The sequence below is a fragment of the Bos mutus genome, chromosome 3 (assembly GCF_027580195.1).
Source record: "Bos mutus isolate GX-2022 chromosome 3, NWIPB_WYAK_1.1, whole genome shotgun sequence".
Taxonomy (NCBI): Eukaryota; Metazoa; Chordata; class Mammalia; order Artiodactyla; family Bovidae; genus Bos; species Bos mutus.
The window spans coordinates 30,972,704-30,995,665 of record NC_091619.1 but is presented as its reverse complement, the minus strand read 5'-3'; the positions used below and the strand labels follow the sequence as shown (position 1 = coordinate 30,995,665).

Below are 22,962 nucleotides of genomic sequence, written 5' to 3'. Positions count from 1 at the left end.
TATTGTTTGAATTTTTTTAACAAGAGCACACAAAACTTAAAGATATTACAAAAAACGAAATGGGCAAAGGATTACTAAAAGGACTTCTGGCACCTAATGTATTTTATTCCTCAAGATCTAGCAGAATATACAATGGAGAAAAGACAATCTCTTTAACAAGTGGTGCTGGGAAAACTGGTCAACCACTTGTAAAAGAATGAAACTAGAACACTTTCTAACACCACACACAAAAATAAACTCAAAATGGATTAAATATCTAAATGTAACACCAAAAACTATTAAACTCCTAGAGGAGAACATAGGCAAAACACTCTCTGACATAAATCACAGCAGAATCCTTTATGACCCACCTCCCAGAATATTGGAAATAAAAGCAAAAATAAACAAATGGGACCTAATTAAAATTAAAAGCTTCTGCACAACAAAGGAAACTCTAAGCAAGGTGAAAAGACAGCCTTCAGAATGGGAGAAAATAATAGCAAATGAAGCAACGGACAAAGAATTAATCTCAAAAATATGCAAGCAACTCCTGCAGTTGAATTCCAGAAAAATAAACAACCCAATCAAAAAGTGGGCCAAAGAACTAAACAGACATTTCTCCAAAGAATACATACAGATGGCTAAAAACACATGAAAAGATGCTCAACATCACTCGTTATCAGAGAGATGCAAATCAAAATCACAATGAGGTACCATTTCACACCAGTCAGAATGGCTGCGATCCAAAAGTCTACAAACAATAAATGCTGGAGAGGGTGTGGAGAAGAGGGAACCCTCTCACACTGTTGGTGGGAATGCAAACTAGGACAGTCACTATGGAGAAGAGTGTGGAGATTCCTTTAAAAACTAGAAATAGAACTGCCATACAACCCAGAAATCCCACTGCTGGGCACACACACTGAGGAAACCAGAATTGAAAGAGATATGTGTACCTAAATGTTCATTGCAGCACTGTTTATAATAGCCAGGGCATGGAAGCAACCTAGATGTCCATCAGCAGATGAATGGATAAGAAATCTGTGGTACATATCCACAATGGAATATTACTCAGCCATTAAAAAGAATACATTTGAATCAGTTCTAATGAGGTGGATGAAACTGGAGCCTATTATACAGAGTGAAGTAAGCCAGAAAGAAAAACACCAATACAATATACTAACACATATATATGGAATTTAGGAAGAAGGTAACGATAACCCTGTATGTGGGACAGCAAAAGAGACACAGACGTATTGAACAGCCTTTTGGACTCTGTGGGAGAGGGCGAGGGTGGGATGATATGGGAGAATGGCATTGAAACATATAAAATATCAAATGTGAAATGATCACCAGTCCAGGTTTGATGCATGATACAGGGTGCTTTGGACTGGTGCACTGGGATGACCCAGAGGGATGGTATGGGGAGGGAGGTGGGAGGGGGTTCAGTATGGGGAACACATGTATACTCATGGTGGATTCACGTCAATGTATGTCAAAACCAATACAATATTGTAAAGTAAAATTAATTAATTAATTAATTAAAAAAATTAAAATTAAAAAAAAAGATCTAGCAGAAATTTCAGAGTCACCCTTAAGAATGGACTGTTAGGGAAGTTCTAGATTTGATCTTTCAGTTTTCACTGAACCTGGAAGTCTGATACTGAGCCACCCAGGAAATATTATGTCCTGTAGCTAATAAGGTATGAATTATTGTATCACCACTTTAAAGAAGAAGAAATTGGGAAAGTCAGAGAGGTTAAGGAAATTGCCCAGGGCCATACTTCTGGTAAGCACAAATGTTAGAATTCAAAACTAAACCTACCCAAGTCCAGTACTAGAGTTTGCCAAACTGTTCCATGGAATGCAATATTCTCTGAGCTATGAAATACTATGAGCTGTTAATAAGTAATCTGTAATACATGAATAGGTTTGTAGTTATATAAGTAGACGTTTCTCTTAGAGACTCACAATGTACATTAGTATATAACAGTTTTCTCAGAAGTTGATCAGAAAAAAAAAAAACTTCATTGTTTATGTTTTATTTTATTTTATCTCACTTCTGAAACAATTAACCATAGATTCCTCTCAGTCCCTATGGTTTTGCTTGTTTTTGTTTTAGGAATACTTACTAACATCTCATAAATATAGTAGTCTAACACCAAAGCTGTTTTGGGTGTATCCAAAGTTCTGATTGAACTTGAATCAGATAAGGCTGGAGAGCAAGAAGTGATACTTTCTTGGGACTCCTGTCTGACCTTAGCCACTTCTAGGCTTGATTAGATTCAAGACTATATTCGATGACCCATAAGTATGGGTCAGAGAAAAAGAGATTGAACTAGAAATTAATGGGACAGTTTATCAGCCCAAGAGCTCTTTTCTTGGAGAAAACTAAAGGGTGAACTTCCTTTCTGGCCTCCACAGTGGGGTGTGGGAGGTACCACACCTAACGGCAGTTCAGTCACAGAGGTTTCCTGGAAGCTGACGTCAGGGATTTTTTTCACAGGACCACATGAGTCACAGATTTTGACTGCAGAAGGGTGTCAGTTTTTCCAGTGGGGTTGGCAGGGGTGGTAACTCCATAACTGACTAGCCACAGTGAAAAAAGGAAAGAGGGAAGAGGTGGCACTCTCTCTGTGAAAACTGGGATCATCATTGAATACAGTAAAAGTATTAAAAATCTTCACAAAATGGGCAGTTGTTCTCCTTTAATTCAGTGCAAGACTATGTGGAAAATCAGGGAAGGAGAAAGAGATTCTCTTTCCTGTCTGTGAAGGGAAGGATCAGTGGGGACATCCCCCGGTTTGTGGGCACCTCATTAGTGGGTGCTCTGTGGACAATTAGATTACAGGGCCTGAAGCAGTTGTCACAGGCTCTGAGGATATTGGACATGAGGTGACTCTAGGAGGCACCTGGCCCAATCTCCTTCTGGGTCAGTTATTTTCTCATGTCCAGAAGATTAGTTTAGTGGCACAGTAAATCTCAAGTCCAAAGCTCCTCACTCTATAGTGTCATGCTCATTCCACTCCATCAGATTATTCAGAATTAACGAGCAAAGTTCCAGTCATTTGTTCTTTCAACAATCTCACTTTTTTAGTGTAATCAGTTACTGTGTTAAGACTCAAGGATTCAAGGATGAATAAACTACCTCCTACCCTCAAGGAGCTGACATTCTAGTCACCCGAGTCTTGGAATGATGAGTAACTAATCAAATTATGGGGTCAGAGGAAAATAAAGGGGCAAATTCCAGGAAAGTGCCACTGAACAATTGAAAGAAAGGAAGCACGGAGAAAAGTATCCAACATTACTTGCTAGATTTTAAAGTATAAGCCTCGGAATGTTACTATGAATTTGGAGAGATGGAGAGGAGAAAATTAAGAAGGGCCTTTTGACATGCATATACACATAGAGGATGAGATGGCTGGATGGCATCACTGACTCAATGGACTTGAGTCTGAGTGAACTCCAGGAGTTGGTGATGGACAGGGAGGCCTGGCGTGCTGCGATTCATGGGGTCGCGAAGAGTCGGACACGACTGAGTGACTGAACTGAACTGAACTGAATACACACATAAAACCATGACTACAAACATTGTAAAGCAAATATATTTCAATTAAAAAAAACCCAAACAGATAGAGAAAAATGAAGTTGTAAGTTTTCCTCAAAATTAAAAAAAAAAAGACCATCACTACAATCAAAGTAACAAATATGTTCACCACTCACAAAAGATTGTGCATGGTCTTTTGTGATCTCGCCTCTTGTTCTTCCCTGCTCTATTTACCCCCACTCTCACACTCCTCTACCCTAGGGAATCACTCATTTGCTTTCTGCTCTTATACTTTTCATTTTCTAAAATTTTATATAGTCTAACCACACATTAGGTACTCCTTTTTGGCTAACTTCTTTCACTCACCTTAATCATTTGGAGATTCACCTACATTCTAACATGTAGCAACAGTTCCTTCTTTTTATTCCCAAGAAGTATACCATTATATAGTTTTACCACCATTTATTCATCCATTCACCTATTGTTAGAGCTTTAGGCTATAGATTAGCTTCCTGGACCTGATTCCAATATATATGTGGGTGGCAGCTTTTCCAAACCAGCAAGCAATTCTTGGATACCAGCAGAGTGTCCAGTAATTCAACTCAATTCTAACAATGTCTACCCAGAAATAGAATCAGATTCCACAAGCAAAGGGCTCAGTCTCACAAGGCTGCTGTCCATTTAAAATACCAGCCCCAAGTCCAAGTGTTACCCAAGCTTCTGACCCACCTACTTCCTATAAGTCAGAGGTTCCCATAACCCCATCCTTGGGTGCAACTTATTTACCAAAAAAGCTCACAGAACTCAGGAGAATCCATTTACTCACTAGACTACTGCTTTAATACAAACAATATGTAATGTCAGATGAAGAGATACATAGGATGAAGTCCTAACAAAAGGTCTTTCTGTCTGTATGAAGCTTGGAACCAGAATGATAGCACATAAAAATGTTCTGGTTCTCCCCCAAGTGGAAGCTTTCTGAACTCCTTTTTTTTTTTTTTTTTTGTGGAGGCATGATTGACTAATTCACTTGGTGATTGATTCAACCTCTATTCCCCTCTCCCCTCCTTGAAAATCAAGGAATGAGACCAAGTTTCGATCCTCTATTCACAGTTGGTTCTCCTGGCAACTAGGCTCTATCCTTTGGTGCTTTGCAAAGTTCACCTTCATAAAAGATACATGCCCCTCAATGATCTTAGCAGTACCATTTAGGATAGTCAGGACATGGAAGCAACCTTAATGTCCATCAACAGACGAATGGATAAAGAAGATATGGCACATGGATACAATGTAATATTACTCAGCCACAAAAAGAATGAAATAATGCCATTTGTGGCAACTTGAATGGACCTCAGTTCAGTTCAGTCACTCAGTCATGTCCGACTCTTTGCGACCCCATGGACTACAGCATGCTAGGCTTCGATGTCCATCACTATACACAAAACTGTATGTCAATAAAACTCCTGGAGCTTGCTCAAACTCATGTCCGTCTCCAACCCTATCATCCTCTGTTGCCCCCCTTCTCCTCCCACCTTTAATCTTCCCCAGCATCAGGGTCTCTTCCAATGAGTCAGTTCTTTGCATCAGGTGGCCAAAGTATTGGAGTTTCAGCTTTAGCATCAGTCTTTCCAATGAATATTCAGTACTGATTTCCTTGAGGATGGACTGGTTTGATTTCCATGCAGTCCAAGGGACTCTCAAGAGTCTTTTCCAACACCACAGTTCAAAAGCATCAATTCTGCAGTGCTCCACTTTCTTTATAGTCCAATTCTCACATCCATACATGACTACTGGAAAAACCATAGCTTTGACTAGACAGACCTTTGTTGTTAAAGTCTCTGCTTTTTCATATGCTCATAGCTTCATATGGTCATAGCTTTTCTTCCAAGGAGCAAGCATCTTTTAATTTCATGGCTGCAGTCACCATATGCAGTGATTTTGGAGCTCAAGAAAATAAAGTCTGTCACTATTTCCATTGTTTCCCCATCTATTTGCCATGAAGTGATAGGACCGGATGCCATGATCTTAGTTTTCTGAATGTTGAGCTTTAAGCCAACTTTTTTCACTCTCCTCCTTCACTTTCATCAATAGGCTCTTTAGTTCTTTTTTGCTTTCTGCCATATGGACAGTGTCATCTGCATATCTGAGGTTATTGATGTTTCTCCCAGCAATCTTGATTCTAGCTTGTGCTTCATTCAGCCTGGCATTTTGCATGATATACTCTGCATATAAGTTAAATAAGCAGGGTGACGATATACAGCCTTGATGTACTCCTTTCTCTATTTGGAACCAGTCTCTTGTTCCATGTCCAGTTCTAACTGTTGCTTTTTGACCTGCATATAGATTTCTCAGGAGGCAGGTAAGGTGGTCTGGTATTCTTATCTCTTTCAGAATTTTCCACAGTTTGTTGTGATCCATACAATCAAAGGCTTTGGTGAAGTCAATAAAGCAAAAGTAGATGTTTTTTCTGGAGCTCTCTTGCTTTTTCAATGATTCAACAGATGTTAGCAATTTGCTCTCTGGTTCCTCTGCCTTTTCTAAATCCAGCCTGAATGTCTGGAATTTCACAGTTCACATACTGTTGAAGCCTGGCTTGGAGAATTTTGAGCATTACTTTGCTAGCATGTGAGATGCGTGCAATTGTGTGGTAGTTTGAACATCCTTTGGAAAGTTTGTTTTCTCTGTCTATGAATCTGTTCTCCTTTGTAAATAAGTTAGTTTATGTCATTTTTTTTATATTTCATGTAAGAGTGATATCTATGTTATTTGTCTTTGTCTTACTTACTTCACTTAATATGATACAGTCAGGGAAAGGAGAGAGATAATTAGTAGTTTGGGATTAACATATATACACTACTATATATAGAATAGGTAAACAACAAGAACTTACTATTAGCATAGGAAACTCTACTCAATATCTTATAATAATGGAAAAGAAACTGAAAAAAAAAATATATATATCATAACTGAATCAGTTTGCTGTACATGTAAAACCAAAACAATGTTGTAAATTAACTATATGTCAATAAAAAATAAGTCACCTTCATTAGCATTAACCCAGTTGTGGCGGTAAGGGCTTGTTATGAATAACAAGATACATTTATGGTTCTGAATTATTTTCAGGAGTTGAGGATGAGAGACCAAATACTATATATCAAAAAATGTTCTGATTGTTCTTATTGCTCAGTGTATTCCCAAGAGTTTTGGGAGCTGTGAGCCAGGAACTATGGATGAAGATCAAATGTTTCTGAGAAATATATTTTAGTCATCATAATATGTTTCTTATAAGCCACAATATCACAGGTTGTTTCCAGTGTGTGGCTATCAAATCCCAAAGAACAGCACTAAATGCTATGGAAATTCAAAGATTTTCAGCTGTATTGATAAAGGAGGTAACATTTCAGTGGACACATTCAAATGAGTGTAGTCCTTTTGGGCAGCTAACCCTTGATTATGAGGCCTGGAAAACACTCAAATTCATGTTAATAAGCATGGATTCCATTTACCAAGTACTGGTTGTATATCAGTCTCTGTGATAAGATGATTTAATATTCACTTCTACCCTGTGAGGTATAAGTATTATCCCATTTTACATAGGAATAAATTGTGACTAGAAATGTTAAGCAAGTTTCCAAATCTCACATACTTGTTTGGTGGTATATGTGAGAGCTGAAATCAAATTTGACTTCAAAGTTTGTGTAGTAAATCATCACACTTCTTTAAAATTAATTTTTATTGTAATATAGTTACTTTAAAATGTTGTATTAGTTTCTACTGTACAGCAAGATGAATGAGCTATACCTGTATATATACATATATATATATATATATATATATGTATATATAGCTTCTCTTTTGGATTTCCTTCCCATTTAGGTCACCACAAGGCTCTGAGTAGAGTTATCCAAGTATACAGTAGGCTCTCATTAGTTGTCTATTTTATACATAGTATTAATAGTGTATACATATTAAAAATAAATTTTAAAAAAGCAAAAAAATAGTGTTCATATGTCAGTCCCAATCTCCCAATTCATCCCACCCTCACCTTTCCCCTCTTGGTCCCCATATGTTTGCCCCCTACATCTGTGTCTCTGTTTCTGCTTTGCAAATAAGATCATCTATACCATTTTTCTAGATTCCACATATACGCATTAATATACGATATTTGTTTTTCTGACTTACTTCATTCTGTTCGACAGTCTCTAGGTCCATCCACGTCTCTACAAGTGACCTGGTTTTATTCTTTTTTGTGGCTGAGTAATATTCTGTTGTATATATGTACTACAACTTTTTTATTCATTCCTCTGTTGATGGACATTTAGGTTGCTACCATATTCTGACTATTGTAATACTACAGCAGTGAACATTGGGGTGCATGTGTCTTTTGGAATTATGATTTTTTCTGGGTATATGCCAGTAGCGGGATTGCTGGGTTATATGACAATTCTATTTTAGTTTTTAAAGGAATCTCCGTACTCCCTAACACCACACACAAAAATAAGCTCAAAATAGATTAAAGGCCTGAATATAAGAAAAAAAGTGAAAGTTGCTCAGTCTTGTCCAACTCTTTGCGACCCCATGGACTGTAGTCCATGAAACTCTCCAGGCCAGAATACTGGAGTGGGTAGCCTTTCCCTTCTCCAGGGGATCTTCCCAAACCAGGGATCAAACCCAGGTATCCTGCATTGCAGGCTGATTCTTTGCTAGCTGAGCCCCAAGGGAAGCCCTGAATGTGAGACCAGATAATATAAAACCCTTAGGCTTATTTATAGCCTAAATGAACTATCCCTTAAGATCATCTCATTTCTGGGCATCTTGATACTGCAAGGACAGTATAATGGATTATAAAAGCAATCCATGAACTAGAAAAGGCATAGTTATATTGGGAGAAAAACAACAAATTGACATTCTGCTTTATGTATCAGTCTTATGTGCAGTTTTAAAATATGAGTCCTTCTATATAACCTCATTAATTCTGAAAGAAATTTAAAAATTGTGTATCTGGATCTCTAGAATTGAGGACCAGACTTTGAATATTGATGTTCTCTACTGAAAAATTAAATTCTATTTTTAAAAAATTCAAGCTCTCATTGCTAATCTCTTTTCATTTCTTCACTGGATATCTGTTGGTCAGTTTTATCTCTGCTGTAAGACTGACATTCTCTGGAAGATAGTTATTGCTTAGTAATGGTTATATCTCCCACAGCACCTAGAACAGAAAACATCATATATGTTTCTTTGGTAAAAGAATGACTGAGGCATAGGTATGCTCCCTCCACTTTCATGTAGAGAAGTTCGTAGACCAAATGTAGAGTGTATATGCATCTCAGGGTATTTAAGAAACTGGTGGATCAAGTCACTGACCTCCCCAGATGATTGACCAGATTATCCCTTATCCCCCAGATGCCTGCTTTGTGTCACTGTAATTCACCCTCCTCTAAGAATGGCTTTACTATGTACTTCTAGAGTGCTTAATTAAATGTTAAGCACTCTGGCTTGCTGAACTGAAGCAAAAGTGAATGTCCAAGATGAGCTAATTGGTACCTCGATTCAGAGACTAAAAGAGCAAGAAGTTTGGGGAAACTTTTCAGAGAAGATTCACAGCTAAAACTCACAGTGATGCTGGAGACCCTTGAACCCTGAACATTTGTGTCCTCTGATCTCTGGTGCCACTTTGCAGAGTCAGGTCACTCACATCCTCTCTTCTTCCTTCTACTTTTTAGGGCAAGAATATCTCAAGCATGGGCATGAGTAGCTTGAAATTGCTGAAGTTTGTCCTGTTTTTCTTCAATTTGATCTTTTGGGTAAGTGTGTCTTTTCTGAGCATGATTAAGCTCACCTCTTCCTAGCTACACTCTACTTCTCTCTCCTCTCCTGAAGAGCCTGATGTGGAGTGCAATTCATGCGTGCAAAGGTCATGTGCAGTACACCCAGCCTAAGAAGAAGGGAATGATAATTTTCTCTCCTATTCCCATCCTGCTGTAAGAAAAGCCTGCAAAATTGAAAGACACCAGTGTGATTGGTGAAGCTGTTTCTCTGGGAGCTTTAGGTTATTTTGCTCACTGCTGACATCTATGGGTGAGAAACCTAAGATTCTACACTCCCTGTACTGAATGCCCCTTTTTTTCTTGCTCCCCAGACCCCAACCCTGAATCCCTGGAAAAAATAGCTGATCAAAAAGGAAGTCCCCTTTTCTGGGGAGGTTTCACTATATTAAGGCTTCTCTGGTGATGCAGACAGTAAAGAATCTGCCCGCAATGCAGGAGACCAGGGTTCAATCCTTGTGTCGTGAAGATCCTCCGGAGAAGGGAATGACAACCCACTCCAGTATTCTTGTCTGGAGAATTCTGTGGATAGATAGAGGAGCCTGGGGGAGGTCGGGGGGAGCAGTGTATAATCCATGGGGTCACAAAAAGCTGGACAGGACTGAGAGGCTAACACTTTCACTGTATCAAATTTAGCAATTGAATTTCAGACATAGGTTGAGTTGTAACTCATGTTTCTATGAGAAGATTCTTAAAAGTTTGGCTTCTCTAATCTTCTGCCAAGAAAGATGAACTTCTCAACCAGTGTATTCCCTTTACAAAGGGAAGACCACATATAAGCAGTTGAGCCAGTAAGGAGTAGGTATCTGAATCATGAAGATCTAGAAAAAGAAGTAGGAATCTGAATCATGAAAATACTGTGTTATCCATAGGAATGACCTTTTTGATATCTGATATGAATAGGATGAGGTATGCGTGGGACATCACAGGAGATGATACCTATTTTTTAGGCACTTGGAGAAATCTGGGTGAAGAGTTTGTTGGCTAGGGCCAATGGGGAAAAATGATTCTAATGTCAAGTAAGGGGGTATGAGGAGATATTTAAGAACCACCTTGCATTTCAGAATGTTATGTGATTCTTCTTTTCAGTTCTGTGGCTGCTGCATTTTGGGCCTTGGGATCTACCTCCTGATCCACAGCAAGTTTGGAGTACTCTTCCATAACCTCCCTTCTCTCACGCTGGGCAATGTGCTTGTCATTGTGGGTTCCGTCATCATGGTGGTTGCCTTCCTGGGCTGCATGGGATCCATCAAGGAGAATAAGTGCCTGCTTATGTCGGTGAGTGACTCTCACAGCTGATGCGCCTAAGTGGGGGAGGTGGGCATGATGCCTTAAACCACAGGCAAGACGTTTTCTGGTAGCTCATCTATGAGTGCAAAAAAATTGTTGGAACATGAGGTTGGCTCCTCAGCTCAGTCCAGTGGGTCTAGGCCCATAGTATTTTGTTTCTGAGAGGGATAAATAAGAGAAGATACCACTGTCCTCCTTAGTATCCATTTTACACTGTTAATGATGACCCTTATCAGTATAATTTGCATTCATAGCTTTTTATTTATTCTTTATATATGGTTGAAATCAAGCATCATCCATCTACCTAAATCTTCCTCACATTAGTATATATTCCCAGGATCTGACTCAGAGTCACTCACTGGTGGAAAATCTAGTCTCTAGATTCTTCTGAGTACTGTGACCCTCCTAAGATGGCAGAGGATGTGTATCTGTCTCAGATCTATACTAGCTACACCACAGTGTGAGTGGCCCAGCTGGGTGAGAGCCTAGGCTGAGGCCATCGGGGTCTAACGTGAGATGATACTAGAGCTTTTCACTTTCTCCCTGTTGGCTAACTAGCCTCGGGAGCACCTTTAGACTTAGGCTTTGCCTATAAGCTCTATGAAAGAAGAGTTTCTCATTTCTCTGGTGTGCCCACACAGAGCTCGATAATAAAGCACCACTCTATCCATAAATACAGGTTCCCAATCACTTTTCTTCTTCCTCAAGTCATGTGGTTAATCTTCTTTCCTTTATGTGTTAAACTGAAGCCAAAAGATAGAATAAGAAAGTCCTTGTTCTCAGATAGTTCCCAGACCATTAGCAAAAGATGGAAGATAATAGACGTGGGAAAAAGGTTTTAAATAATCAAAGTTTGTGTTGGGGTAAAACAATGAAAGAAAATGAAAAAGTGAAAATGTGTTTGCTGTTAAGTGTGATTAGCACAAACATCTAAAATTGGAGATGAATATGAGTGAAGATCATGATTGGAGCACCTCTTCTCCCTGTCTGTACAGGGCTCCTCTCAATCTCTATTATCACCTTCCTCCACCCCAAAATAGCCCTCTGCTTGCAGAAAGAACCAGGTCCCATGTGCAGAAGACACAGGATTTAGTTTACTAGTCTTTTGCTCAACTGTTTCAGTTAGCTAATGTCAAAACTGCTTCACTGATTCAACAAATGGTAATCCATATTCACTATGCACCTGGAACTCAGTAGATGCAATGGGAAGAAGAGAGAGAAGCTGGAAGACAGCTGATCTGCCCTCTAGAGTCTTGAAGTCTGGTTGTAGGAAAAGAACAGATATTCCTCACAAAACATGAAAAAGCCTATGAAAGCTCGAGTAGGTGGGAACTTCTGCCCATGTACAGAGATCTGCCTTTATGCTCCCAGGGTAGAGTGGGAGTGGGGGAGTAGCTGGGCTCAGTGCTGTGAGCATCTCTTTGCTTTGCCCCAGTTCTTTGTCCTGCTGCTGATTATCCTCCTTGCTGAGGTGACCTTGGCCATCCTGCTGTTTGTGTACGAACAGAAGGTAAGTTATAAAAAACACAATTCATGTTGGATTGCTAAGAGGGGACAGGGGGTGTGGGGAGGAGAAGTTGGCACAAGTAAGTCCTATGATAGAGCTAGAGTCAAAGTGGAAGGATGAAGGAAAAAGAGATTGTAATTGGGGAGAAAAAAAAATTATGAAGGTGATTGTATTTGAGTGGTGCTTTGAAGGATGAATGGGAAGAACAGTAAAAATCAAGTTTATCTTCCCCTTATTTACCTATTTACTTTTCTCCATCTATCTGGAAGTAAAGTCTCCAGTGCCTCAGTGTCTAAGTGTCTAAAGTGTCTAAGTGCCTAAGAGAACCCATGTTTGGTTTGCCCCTTTGCATCCTTTGTAAACCCAGGGTTTTGGAAGGTCAAGAAAATGCTGTATGTTTCTTCCTTCATTGCCATCCCATCCTCAGCATTTCTTCCTATATATAAGCTCCCTCCCCTGACTTAGTTCTGAAGAGATCATTTGGAAGGGATGAGCAAATGGAACTATTTTATTAGCCTGCATTAGAAATTCCCTGTTCCTTGAACTCACCTGCTTTTTACAATGCCTCCTCTGCTGGAATGTGCCCCATACAGTTGAAAGAATACGTGGCTGAGGGTTTGACCGAAAGCATCCAGCGATACAACTCAGACAACAGCACCAAGGCAGCGTGGGACTCCATCCAGTCATTTGTGAGTACAAAATCCTCCTTAGCTCAGCCCAGATGTAATTTCCCAGCCCCAGTCCCTGGGCACTGGAAGGGTCTCTCTTTCATGAAACCTTCAAAATCTAAGGTCCACAGCCTCTAAGTTCAGAATAATGCTTGGCTGTCAGAAACAGGAGAGCATGAGAATCAGCCTGGTTGGTACAAAGGTGTCTATTAATACATTCTCTCTTTTACCCTTTACCCACTCTGGCTCATTGTTTCAGCCCTAGTAAGATGTAAGAAAGACCCAAACATGTCATACTAGATTAGTTTATGTATTTTCCAATTTTTTTTTCTGAAAACAGAAATTATTTAATATAGAAAATCTCTTTTGAATTCCTGAGTAGCCCAACACATTCTTTTTACCTAGCTCACCAGAACCCCATTTCTCATGCCCCTCCCCGCCACAAACATATATTTTAACTCAGCATTCCTTCCTTGGTGTGCTGGGGTCAGGGAGCCAGTCTGACAATGGCATAGTTTGTGTCTCAGACAATACCATTATGACCATTTGGAGCCACCTGTGGCCCTGCCATGCCTGCTTAGCGTGGGGTAAAAGAAATAGCACAGGAATTAAAGTCCAGAGACCGGGATTGGGTGGCTTTGGGAAAGTCACTTAACTTTCTGGATCCCTATTCTTCTTTCTTTTAAAGATCCAGTTTATAAACCTTTTATTATAGAATTTCTAGGCTGATATAAGAGAAAAGCAAATAATAGTAAAATGAATCTGTGGGTACATATCACCCAGCTTCAACAGTTAACATTTTGGCAATATTATTTTAGCTAATCCTCTGTGCATTTTTTGCTAGAACTTTTTAAAGCAAATAATAGATATATCATTTCAAAATTAAATATGAAGATAATAACTTTGTTTAAAAAAAACAATTTGTGTGTGTGTGTGTGTGTGTGTGTGTGTGTGTTTAAGCTCTGAGAAACCATAAAGTGATGCAAAATCACCTAGGTGATTCCATATATGGAAAGAGCAACTTTGGCATTCTAGTCAAAGTAATCAAAATCAATTTTTTTCAAGAAGGTGAGAATTTGAAACTGTGTTGAAATAAGACAGAACATTTTGTTATCTTAAACTCACATTTCTCCTTGCATTTTAAAAATGTTTTCCCTTTTCTCTGGTTTAATAAAAGTTACATAGCATTTAAGTACACATTTAGCAAATGGAATTTAACAAACATATGTATATCCATTTTTAAAATAATATAATAACAAGTAAGCTCTTTACTGATCATTTTTGGTCAAAAGACAAATTTCCAATAGTGACTTAAGTTGTTGAAACCGTAAATAATGGTAAAGATTTAATTCTTACCTAATGAGATTAGTGGCTTAGTTAGCAGCTTTATTTGCATGCATGTACACCCGTGGCAGATTCAGGTCAATGCATGGCAAAACCAATACAATATTGTAAGGTAATTAGCCTCCAATTAAAATAAATAAATTAAAAAAAAAAAACAATTTTTAAAGAGCAGTCTTGTTGTTGTTCAGTTGCTCAGTTGTGTCTGATTCTTTGCAACCCCATGGACTGCAGGATGCCAGGACTCTCTGTCCTTCAACATCTCCTGGAGCCTGCTCAAACTCATGTCCATTGTCCAAGAGCAGTCTTAGGTTTACAACAAATCTGAAAGGGAGGTACAGAGATATCCCATATACTTCCACACATGTATAGTCTCCCCCATTATCCACATCACTCACCAGAATGGTACTTTTTTAAAATAAAGGCTGAGCCTACATTGACACATAATTATCACCCAAGGTCCATAGTTTACATTAGGGTTCACTCTTGGTGTTACACATTCTATGCGTTTGAAAAAATTTATAATGACATATATGCATCATTATAATATCATGCAGAATAGCTTTGCCCTCCTGAAAACCCTCTGTGTTCCCTCCTCCTCCTCCCCTCATCCTTCACAGCCACTGATCTTGTTATTTTTCAATAGTTTTGCCTCTTTCAGAATGTCATATAGTTGAAGTCATACTGTTTATAAGCTTTTCAAATTGGCTTCTTCCACTTAGTAATATGCATTTAAGATTCCTCCTTGTCTTTTCATGACTTGATAGCTTCATTCTTTTTAGTGTTAATATTCCATTGTCTGTATATACCACAGCTTACTTACTCATTCACTTATTGAAGGACATCTTGATAGTGTCCAAGTTTTGGCAATTAAGAATAAAGCTTCCATAATCATTAATAAGCAGCATTTTTGTTTGTGGACATAAGTTTTATACTTCTTTGCATAAATACCAGAGTGTGGTTGATGGATCATTTAGTAAAAGTATGCATAATTTGTAAGAAACCTCCAAATGGTCTTCTGAAGCATCTGTACCACTTCTCATTCCCACCAGCAATGTATGAAAGTTCCTGTCGCTCCACATCCTCACCAGTATTTAGCGTCAGTGTTCCAGATTTTGACCATCCTCATAAGTGTGTACTGGTAGCTCATTACTTTAATTTTCATTTCCTTGATGACATATGATGTAGATTTTCATATGTTTATTTTGCATTTCTATATCTTCTTTGGTGAGGTGTCTGTTAAGTTTGTTGGTTCATTTTTTAATCAGGTTAGTTGTTATCTTATTGCTCAGTTTTAAGAGGGTTGTCTCTCTCTTTTATATATAGATTTTTAGCTAACAGTCATTTATCATATGTGTCTTTTGCAAATATTTTCTCCAAGTCTGTGGCTTGTCTTCTATTTCTCCAGATACTGTCTCTTGCAGAATAGAAGTTTTTAATTTTAGCCAAGTCCAACTTATCCATTATTTCTTTCATGAATCATACTTTTGGTGTGATTTCTAAAAAGATATCATCATAACCAAGGTCATGTAGGTTTTCTCCCGTATTATCTTCTAAGATTTTTGTAGTGTTGTATTTTACTCTTAGATCTATAATCTATTTTGAGTTAACTTTTGTGAGTGGTTTGGGTTCTCTGTCTCTGTTTGTTTATTTTTGTTTGTTCGTTTTTGTGTTTTTGTTTTTGGTATATGAATGTCTAATTTTTCCAGCACCATTTGTTGAGTTATCTTTTTTGCATTGTATTGCTTCTTTGTCAAAGATCAGTTGACTGTATTTACGCAGGCCTGCTTCTGGGCTCTCTATATCTATTTGTCTGTTCTTTCACCAATACCTGCTGCCCCACCCAGGCCCTGGGTCACCTTTGTATTCTAAGGTTTGAATCATTTCTTTGGTCATGGCCACCCCAGATCACTTGCTGCAGTGTGACATGGAATGAGTGGGGAAAGAGCATTTGCTCGACTCGGGTTGGGGCATGCCCACAGGTAGTTGCAAGCAACCTGGCACCCACTAAAGCAGACCTCTCTCCACCTTGCCTTAGAGGAAAGCCAGCATGCCTGTGCTCCTCATGGTGGAGTCCAGGTTTCTACAGCTCTCTTGTTAATTCAAACAGTCCGCCAATCAACAAAGGGACCCTGTCTCCCCAGTGTAGGACCCCAGGACTGGGGCTCCAGATTTGTGGCTCTCAACTTCTCACTCCCCAGAGTGGGTGGTGTCCCACCCATGTACACTCCTTTTTACTCTGAGTCCCCTCCCAGGGTCACAGGTCCTGACCTCCTGATTACATGTGTATCTTTCTTACAGCCTTAGTTGTACAGGAGTCCTTCTGCGCTTTTTAAGTTAGTTTTCAGTGAGAATTGTTCCACATGTAGATGTAATTTTGATGTGTTTCTGAGGGGAGGTGAGGTATGCTAACTCCTGGATTTCTAGTTTAGCACTTATACCTACATTTTAGGGAAGGAAAACAAATGTTGGCCATTCCCACCATGACATACTACCACAGGCCTACCACTTGAACTTAATAGCAAGAAGGTTATGGGGAACTTCCAGTAAAGGGGTATATATACCAGCCCAGAGGGAAAGAAATCTCAAGGTGCATCAACCTGTCCACTCATAGGGCGGAAAAGCCCACAGAGACTCCACATATTCAGATCTCTTGTTTGTGAACCAGAGAGGCACCTGCTCTGTAGGGAGCTTCTTCTTTTCCTGTCCATTTAGAATGCAATATCTTGTGAGTTACTTGACAGACAGTAGGGAAGCTGCCCACCCCCGCCACCTCCATGTGTCTATGATTTGCTTGGGTATGAAAGTTTGAAAGTGAAAGTCACTCAGTTGTGTCCAGCTCTTTGTGACCCCATGGCCCATGGCCCACCAGGCTCCTCTGTCCATGGGATTCTCCAGGCAAGAATACTGGAGTGGGTTCCCATTCTCTTCTCCAGGTGATCTTCCTAATCCAGAGATTGAACCCAGGTCTCCTGCATTGTAGGCAGACTCTTTGCCATCTGAGCCACTAGGGAAGCCCTTGTTTGGGTATGATTGCTCCTTTCTATATAGATGGGGGCTATGGACATCAAGACTCCATACTCACCTCTCATCTACCCTAAGCCATCCCAAATTTGACAAACCTTGGGAATCTGGAGATTATTTGATCTACTTCACAGCAGGGGAAAAACATACTATTTAGAGTCACTATAGTTAAACATAGAGGTTCCATAAACAGGAGTCACATAGCAAGGGGATTTTTGGTCACCAGCCCAAGCCACTGTATACATTTGGTGCAGATGAGTGGCTGAAGTTTTCACAGAATCCCCTTGGTACTGGAGATAGGCCACAGACCCAGAAGTAAGGATAGTTGTGGACCTCTGCGTATGTTTGGGCCACAGGAGAGGAACATATTTCCAGTAACTAGAGCCAAATAGTCCATGAGGCAAACACTGTGGGTGACAACAGAGATGTTTTAGGGGTAAAAGATAAGACAAAATCTCATTCATGAGTAGCATTGGAGAAAACTATCCCCAATTTTGGCTTTTTTCCCAGTGGGTGATACTGTCAGGGGAGTGTGTAATTTCCTTGGTTCTGTCTCATTGCAGCAAAGATTTGAAACAATGGACGAGTGTTACAGCTCTGTTACAGTTTAGTTTTATTTGGCAAGCGAAGGATAGTACATCCTTGAGGCATGAGGAGGGGCCAACCCAAAAAGGGAGGATCAATCCTGGCTCCTCTTTTTGTATGTTTTGTCTCCTCCCCATGAACCTGCCGTATGTAAACTGGGATAGCCAGGAAGGCTGTTTGTTTCACCTCAGGTTCTCACGCCAGTCCTCGGATTTTCTTTTGTTCCATTTTCTCAGGCTTCTCCCTTTCTTTGTCTTTTAGCTACTGCCATTTTGGACTCTTTTTTCCTATTCTAACTACCTAACAACACTACACAAATTGTCCTTTAATATCTCCAGGTTCAGTTCAGTTGCTCAGTTGTGTCCAACTCTTTGCGACCTCATGATCGCAGCACGCCAGGCCTCCCTGTCATCACCAACTTCCCGAGTTCACTCAGACTCACGTCCATCGAGTCAGTGATGCCATCCAGCCATCTCATCCTCTGTCGTCCCCTTCTCCTCCTGCCTCCAATCCCTCCCAGCATCAGAGTCTTTTCCAATGAGTCAACTCTTCGCATCAGGTGGCCAAAGTATTGGAGTTTCAGCTTTAGCATTATTCCTTCCAAAGATATCCCACGGCTGATCTCCTTCAGAATGGACTGGTTGGATCTCCTTGCAGTCCAAGGGACTCTCAAGAGTCTTCTCCAACACCACAGTTCAAAAACATCAATTCTTTGGCACTCAGCCTTCTTCACAGTCCAACTCTCACATCCATACATGACCAATGGAAAAACCATAGCCTTGACTAGCCGGACCTTTGTTGGCAAAGTAATGTCTCTGCTTTTGAATATGCTATCTAGGTTGGTCATAACTTTCCTTCCAAGGAGTAAGCGCCTTTTAATTTCATGGCTGCAGTCACCATCTGCAGTGATTTTGGAGCCCCCAAAAATAAAGTCTGACACTGTTTCCACTGTTTCCCCATCTATTTCCCACGAAGTGATGGGACCAGATGCCATGATCTTCGTTTTCTGAATGTTGAGTTTTAAGCCAACTTTTTCACTCTCCACTTTCACTTTCATCAAGAGGCTTTTTAGTTCCTCTTCACTTTCTGCCATAAGGGTGGTGTCATCTGCATATCTGAGGTTATTGATATTTCTCCCAGCAATCTTGATTCCAGCTTGTGTTTCTCCCAGTCCAGCATTTCTCATGATGCACTCTGCATATAAGTTAAATAAGCAGGGTGACAATATACAGCCTTGACATACTCCTTTTCCTATTTGGAACCAGTCTGTTGTTCCTTGTCCAGTTCTAACTGTTGCTTCCTGACCTGCACACAGATTTCTCAGGAGGCAGGTCAGGTGGTCTGGTATTCCCATCTCTTAAAGAATTTTCCACAGTTTATTGTGATCCACACAGTCAAAGGCTTTGGCATAGTCAATAAAGCAGAAATAGATGTTTTTCTGGAACTCTCTTGCTTTTTCCATGATCCAGCAGATATTGGCAATTTGATCTCTGGTTCCTCTGCCTTTTCTAAAACCAGCTTGAACATCAGGAAGTTCACGGTTCACGAATTGGTGAAGCCTGGCTTGGAGAATTTTGAGCATTCCTTTACTAGCATGTGAGATGAGTGCAATTGTGTGGTAGTTTGAACATTCTTTGGCATTGCCTTTCTTTGGGATTGGAATGAAAACTGACCCTTTCCAGTCCTGTGGCCACTGCTGAGTTTTTCAAATTTGCTGGCATATCGAGTGCAGTACTTTAACAGCATCATCTTTCAGGATTTGAAATAGCTACACTGGAATTCTATCACCTCCACTAGCTTTGTTCATAGTGATGCTTTCTAAAGCACACTTGACTTCACATTCCAGGATGTCTGACTCTAGATGAGTGATCACACCTTCGTGATTATCTGCGTTGTGAAGATTTTTTTTGTACGGTTTTTCTGTGTATTCTTGCCATCTCTTCTTAATATCTTCTGCTTCTGTTAGGTCCACACCATTTCTGTCCTTTATCGAGCCCATCTTTGCATGAAATGTTCCCTTGGTATCTGTAATTTTCTTGAAGAGATCTCTAGTCTTTTCCATTCTGTTGTTTTCCTCTATTTCTTTGCATTGATCGCTGAGGAAGGCTTTCTTATCTCTTCTTGCTATTGTTTGGAACTCTGCATTCAAATGCTTATATCTTGCCTTTTCTCCTTTGCTTTTCGCTTCTCTTCTTTTCACAGCTATTTGTAAAGCCTCCCCAGACAGCCATTTTGCTTTTTTGCATTTCTTTTCCATGAGGATGGTCTTGATCCCTGTCTCCTGTGCAATGTCACGAACCTCTGTCCATAGTTCATCAGGCACTCTGTCTATCAGATCTAGGCCCTTAAATCTATTTCTCACTTCCACTGTATAATCATAAGGGATTTGATTTAAGTCATACCTGAATGGTCTAATGGTTTCCCCTGCTTTCTTCAATTTAAGTCTGAATTTGGTAATATGGAGTTCATGATCTGAGCCACAGTCAGCTCCTGGTCTTGTTTTTGTTGACTGTATAGAGCTTCTCCATCTTTGGCTGCAAAGAATATAATCAATCTGATTTTGGTGTTGACCATCTGGTGATGTCCATGTGTAGAGTCTTCTCTTGTGTTGTTGGAAGAGGGTGTTTGCTATGACCAGTGCATTTTCTTGGCAAAACTCTATTAGCCTTTGCCCTGTTTCATTCCGTATTCCAAGGCCAAATTTGCCTGATGTTTCTTGACTTCCTACTTTTGCATTCCAGTCCCCTATAATGAAAAGGACATCTTTTGGGGGTGTTAGTTCTAAAAGGTCTTGTAGGTCTTCATAGAACCGTTCAACTTCAGCTTCTTCAGCATTACTGGTTGGGGCATAGACTTGGATTACTGTGATATTGAATGGTTTGCCTTGGAAACGAACAGAGATCATTCTGTCGTTTTTGAGATTGCATCCAAGTACTGCATTTCGGACTCTGTTGCTAACCACGATGGCTACTCCATTTCTTCTGAGGGATTCCTGCCCACAGTAGTAGATATAATGGTCATCTGAGTTAAATTCACCCATTCCAGTCCATATTAGTTCTCTGATTCTTAGAATGTCGACATTCACTCTTGCCATCTCTCCTTTGACCACTTCCTATTCGCCTTGATTCATGGACCTGACATTCCAGGTTCCTATACAGTATTGCTCTTTACAGCATCGGGCCTTGCTTCTATCACCAGTCACACCCACAGCTGGGTATTGTTTTTGCTTTGGCTCCATTCCTTCATTCTTTCTGGAGTTATTTCTCCACTGATCTTCAGTAGCATATTGGGCACCTACTGACCTGGGGAGTTCCTCTTTCAGTATCCTATCATTTTGCCTTTTCATACTGTTCATGGGGTTCTCAAGGCAAGAATACTGAAGTGGTTGACATTCCCTTCTCCAGTGGGCCACATTCTGTCAGATCGCTCCACCATGACCCGCCTGTCTTTGGTTGCCCCATGGGCATGGCTTAGTTTCATTGAGTTAGACAAGGCTGTGGTCCTAGTGTGATTAGATTGACTAGTTTGAATATGGTTTCAGTGTGTCTGCTCTCTGATGCCCTCTTGCAACATCTACCATCTTACTTGGGTTTCTCTTACCTTGCACAAGGGGTATCTCCTCACCACCGCCCTTTTTGACGTTCAACGTGGGATAGCTCCTCTAGGCCCTCCCGTGCCCGGGCAGCCACCGCTCCTTGGACGTGGGGATTGCTCCTCCCGGCCGCCACCCCTGGCCTTGGGCATGGGGGCGTGGGGGCGTGGGGTAGCTCCTCCCGGCCGCCACCATTTGCAGATAGGGGCTCAGTGGGAATCCACCTGAGTAAACCTACTTCTTGTGGGTTTAGCTCACTGTACTAATGCTTCTGGAGAGGTGATTTGGGCCCGAAGGGGTCCCATTTCTATATAAACTTTCTATATAAATATTTTCTATAAAACTTTTTTATTGTCCATCTGGACTGAAGGTGATACTGGAAGCAAATCCTGTCTCCCAAGGGGTTAGGATACCAAGCCACTTGGAATGGAGAGAACAATTTAAACACCAATGAATTTTAGTAACACCAGGTGGGATGTCCCGTAGCTTCCCCCTAAAAAGCAAACAAACAAACAAAAAAACCCACAAGATCTTCATCCCACCTGACAGGCCCAAGGCTTCCTTTTTTTTAAACTTTTAAATTTATTTTGGGGTGTATACTCTGATGTTGGGAAAGATTGAAGGCAAAAGAGAAGGGGGTGGCAGAGGATGAAATTGTTAGATAGCATCACTGACTCAAATGGACATGAATTCAAGCAAACTCCAGGAGACAGTGGAGACAGTGAAGTCTGGCATGCTGCAGTCCAAGGGGTTGCAAAGAGTCAGATATGCCTTAATGACTGAATAACAACATGGCTGATTAACAATGTTGTGATAATTTCAGGTGAACAGCAAAGAGATTCAACCATACATATACACATATTCAATCTCTCCCAAACTCCCCTCCTACCCAGGCTGCCACATAACATTGAGCAGAGTCCCTGTGCTATATGTTAGGACAAGACCTCCCTTTTGAACCTGCACTCTCAGCCTCCGTTTTATTGTCCATCCAGCCAGCCATTCATATGCAGATTGTTGGCCCGAGGCATTTAATAGTCTGATAGCTTCAGACAGCCCTCAGGACCAAACTTTTAATGTGCCCTCAGGAAATAGGAGAAGGAAATGGCAACCCACTCCAGTGTTCTTGCCTGGAGAATCCCAGGGATGACGGAGCCTCGTGGGCTGCCATCTATGGGGTCGCACAGAGTTGGACACTGAAGCGGCTTAGCAGCTTAGCAGCAGCAGCAGGAAATAAGGCTTTTAACATCTATCTGGTTGACACATTTTATAAAGCCAGCTACAGTGACTGCAGCCATGAAATTAAAAGACTCTTGCTCCTTGGAAGAAAAGCTGTGACAAACTTGGCATATTAAGAAGCAGAGACATCATTCTGCAGACAAAGCTATAGTCAAAGCTATGATTTTTCTGGTAGTCATGTACAAATATGAGAGTTGTACTATAAGACGGCTGAATGACAAAGAATTGATGCTTTTGAACTAAGGTGTTGGAGAAGATTCTTGAGAGTCCCTTGAACAGCAAAGAGATCAAACCAGTCAATCCTAAAGGAAATCAATCCTGAATATTCATTGGAAGGACTGATGCTGAAGCTGAAACTCCAATACGTTGGC

At 40.4% G+C, this 22,962-nt stretch overlaps 1 protein-coding gene across 1 annotated transcript in view; it reads left to right on the top strand.

The window, feature by feature from the left end:
* CD53 (CD53 molecule) overlaps positions 1 to 22,962 on the top strand; it is a 38,854-nt gene that overhangs the window by 7,890 nt on the left and 8,002 nt on the right. The window contains exons 2-5 of the mRNA XM_005891273.3: positions 9,247 to 9,327; positions 10,438 to 10,626; positions 12,074 to 12,148; positions 12,739 to 12,834. Coding sequence (XP_005891335.1) covers positions 9,265 to 9,327; positions 10,438 to 10,626; positions 12,074 to 12,148; positions 12,739 to 12,834 — 423 coding nt within the window. The 5' untranslated portion in view covers positions 9,247 to 9,264. The remainder of the gene's footprint in view (positions 1 to 9,246; positions 9,328 to 10,437; positions 10,627 to 12,073; positions 12,149 to 12,738; positions 12,835 to 22,962) is intronic.